This window comes from Limulus polyphemus, unplaced genomic scaffold (genome assembly GCF_000517525.1).
Source record: "Limulus polyphemus unplaced genomic scaffold, Limulus_polyphemus-2.1.2 Scaffold1525, whole genome shotgun sequence".
Lineage (NCBI taxonomy): Eukaryota > Metazoa > Arthropoda > Merostomata > Xiphosura > Limulidae > Limulus > Limulus polyphemus.
This window is the reverse complement of record NW_013667135.1, coordinates 31,218-34,216: the sequence shown is the minus strand read 5'-3', so window position 1 is coordinate 34,216 and position 2,999 is coordinate 31,218. Positions and strand designations below refer to the sequence as shown.

The 2,999-nt window shown below is 36.7% G+C and overlaps 1 protein-coding gene across 2 annotated transcripts in view; it reads right to left on the bottom strand.

Annotated features, from left to right (window-relative positions):
- The window catches only part of LOC106463945 (EF-hand domain-containing protein D2-like), an 8,931-nt gene extending 6,323 nt beyond the window's left edge, over nucleotides 1–2,608 (bottom strand). Inside the window, exons 1-2 of one of the 2 annotated variants that reach the window (XM_013924034.2) lie at nucleotides 2,543–2,608; nucleotides 2,234–2,417 (exon numbers count right to left, since the gene is read on the bottom strand). In XM_013924034.2, the coding sequence (XP_013779488.1) occupies nucleotides 2,234–2,403 (170 nt within the window). In that variant the 5' untranslated portion in view covers nucleotides 2,404–2,417; nucleotides 2,543–2,608. Of the gene's footprint in view, nucleotides 1–2,233 lie in introns of both variants that reach the window. The other variant, XM_022391581.1, reaches the window with a different exon arrangement.
- Between the last annotated feature and the right edge of the window lie 391 nt (nucleotides 2,609–2,999).

Sequence of the window (2,999 nt, the reverse complement as noted above, 5' to 3'; positions counted from 1 at the left end):
CTGTAATAAACCTGGGCACAAAATAACTCAATGCTGGAAACTTCTATACAGGGGAGATGCCACAGCAGGAAAGGCTGGTATCCAGAAAGATTGTTGGAACTGTTGGAAGCACGGACATTTGAGGAGCCAGTGTAGGAGGAATATTACCAACAAGTCAGCCTCAAGGAGACCAGTTGTGGTTGGTGTTGAGGGACACTCACCAACCCCCATCGTGAAAGCCCCAACAGCTAGGTGTAAAATGCCAAGCACACACAGCGTCTATGTGACAGGAAAGCTGGATGGCCAAAAGTGCAACTTTGTCATAGACTCTGCGTCTCAGCAAACCCTTGTGAGCATCAAGGTGTTAGATCACGAAGGAGTACCAGAAGCCATACAGAAGCTTTATGGTGTGACAGAACATTCTACAAGATTGTGGGTAACTATTGAGCTCATGGGCATAAAGGACAGACATAAAGTATACTTGGCTGACATTGAAGACGAATGCATATTGGGATTGGACTATCTACTACCGAGGAAGTTTGTAATTGATTTTGATAAAATGATATTTGGGAACAACAAAGGCCAAGTTCCGGTAACTGTTAAAAGAGAGGTTGAACTAATTAGGTGTCATCAAGCTGAAGTCAAGCCGACTGAAAGAGTTGATGATGATGAAGTGGAACCAAATATAGATATCAAAGCAGAACAGGAGAAAGACCAATATTTGAAGCCAATAATTGATTTCCTAAAAACAAGTGTTTTGTGCCCTGCTTGGGAGAAGGTGTCTTGTCTAAGTCCTGTGACAAAGCACTATTGGGTGCAATGGGACCAGTTAAAGCTTGCAGATGGTATTCTTGTACGGAGATGGGAAACTACCGATGGGAAAGTGACGACTTGGCAAACAGTTATACCGAGGAAGTTACGGGAAGTTGTGTTGTGTCACGCCACTCATTCTCTCGAACCTTCGTTTGTTATAGCGCAACTGTTGAAATTGAGTGTATCGTAAAGTTGTATTCGGAAACAATAAACCAGTTTTATTAAGAAAGGATTTGTGTCGCTAAAGTTTCGTCGGAACGAAGTTACGGAAAATCAACTAACGAACGGAGACGTAACAATACCATCTACAGCGGTAGGCTAGTATAATACACCAAATAGAATACTATCTACTGCTGAAAACTGTAACTGATAAACGATCAAGCTGTGACACACTTCTGATATTTCCAGTTATGAACTATTCTGTTACACATATACGCCACGTGACCTGTCGAGTTGGGACACTTGGTAACGACGGAAAGTCGCCAACTATCTTGAACGTGTAGATTTCTTTAAACGATATCAGATTAACGAAATTACAGATTAAGAGCCCTTTTGTAATCTTTATTTATTAAGCAGATAAAGTATTATGTAAAACTATGTAACCAAACGTCGAAACTTTTGAGGAAAAATGTATAAACATTTCGTTATGATTCGTCGTGTTGCTCTACGAAACTCATTCTTCCGCTGGTGGTGTTGCTTAGCGTTATAGGAATCAAACGGTTAATGAAGATATTAGATTTCTGACCACGTACAGGGTAGCGAAGGTGACCTTTATTTACGAGAAATTTAGGTCACATGACCGCATACTTGGTAAATATCCAAGTTTTTAGTTTTATGCTGGTGTGTATTCCTGAAAGATTAAATTCATCACCAAGTGTCTCCCTATAACTTGTGACCAAAGTGCAACAGACATAACTCTACTAATTCGAAGTTAACAAGTTTCTCTACACTGTTGATAATGTGGCCTAAAAATCAAACCAGTGAAATCCGTGCACTATTACTGTTAATATACAACCAGTCAAGTGTAAAAAATAAAACTAGAAATACTAGTAGTGCAAGACTTACAAAGAAAATTTTAGTTGGACAAGTATCATTTTGTTCCGAATAGATAAAAATTGTATTTTGATATACTACTGCTAAATGATGTGTTAATTATAAAATATGGTATGATAACTGATAATTGACCAAAAAAAATGTGAAACAATAAATCTTAGGGGTTCTTTTTTCGTAAGATTTATATTTTTTTTAAATATGTTCCGCATAAGTTTAATAATATTTACAAAAATGAAATACATGTATAACATATACCACACAAACAATTTCCCATTTCTCAGACTGTTTTGGTCTCTTTGCTGTGTGACGTTTAATTTGGTGCATTAAGGCTCTAAATTTGAGTTTTGTTATATAGAAAAGTTTGTGTTTTATGAAACTAAAAACTTACTTTTTAAATGTTTTCTCGTATTCTTTGATCTCCTTTCTAGAGAACTCTGGAAAATCCGTGTACGGGTTGAACACATGGCGCATAACCGGTGATGGACCAGGACTCCCCTCCACCCATTCGTTGAAAGCTTGACGACGGGCTAATTTTTGCGCCAGCTCGGCGTCTGCCATCACTTCTTTTTCGTCTAAAATAAATTCGATTGACACGCGAAAATTAATATTGTAGAAAGCTACAAAATTTGCCTAATATTATCTCAGATACGAGAGTTCAAATTAATCAATAATACTCTAATAACGAAAAAAGCCTAACCGCGTGCAAACTCTTCAAAAACCGTTGGGTCCACCGCTCACGAACTTCACGAAAACTAGAGGTTTTAATGACGTTTGTATTTACTTTTTAGCAAACGCACTAGATGGCGCAATGGAGTTATACGTTTGTTTATCGTTTAACATTTAATTAGTATTATAGTTTATCTATCTGATGTAACCGTTCAATGCACGCACACATAAACGCACGCTGTCGTTTCAAATGATGGTGGTTTAGAAAAATATAAACAAAGTGATTGGAGAAGTTAAGTTTAAATTTATTAACATATGAATCTGGTATTTAATATTGTTACCACATGTATAAACAAGTGCTACATATTATTTACAAAAGTCTACGTAAGCTTGATATATTTATTCATGTAATAAGAATGAAAATTTGCAAACATTAATATATGAGACAATATTTGTTATTGTTACGTCTCTGGTCGTTAGTTAATTTT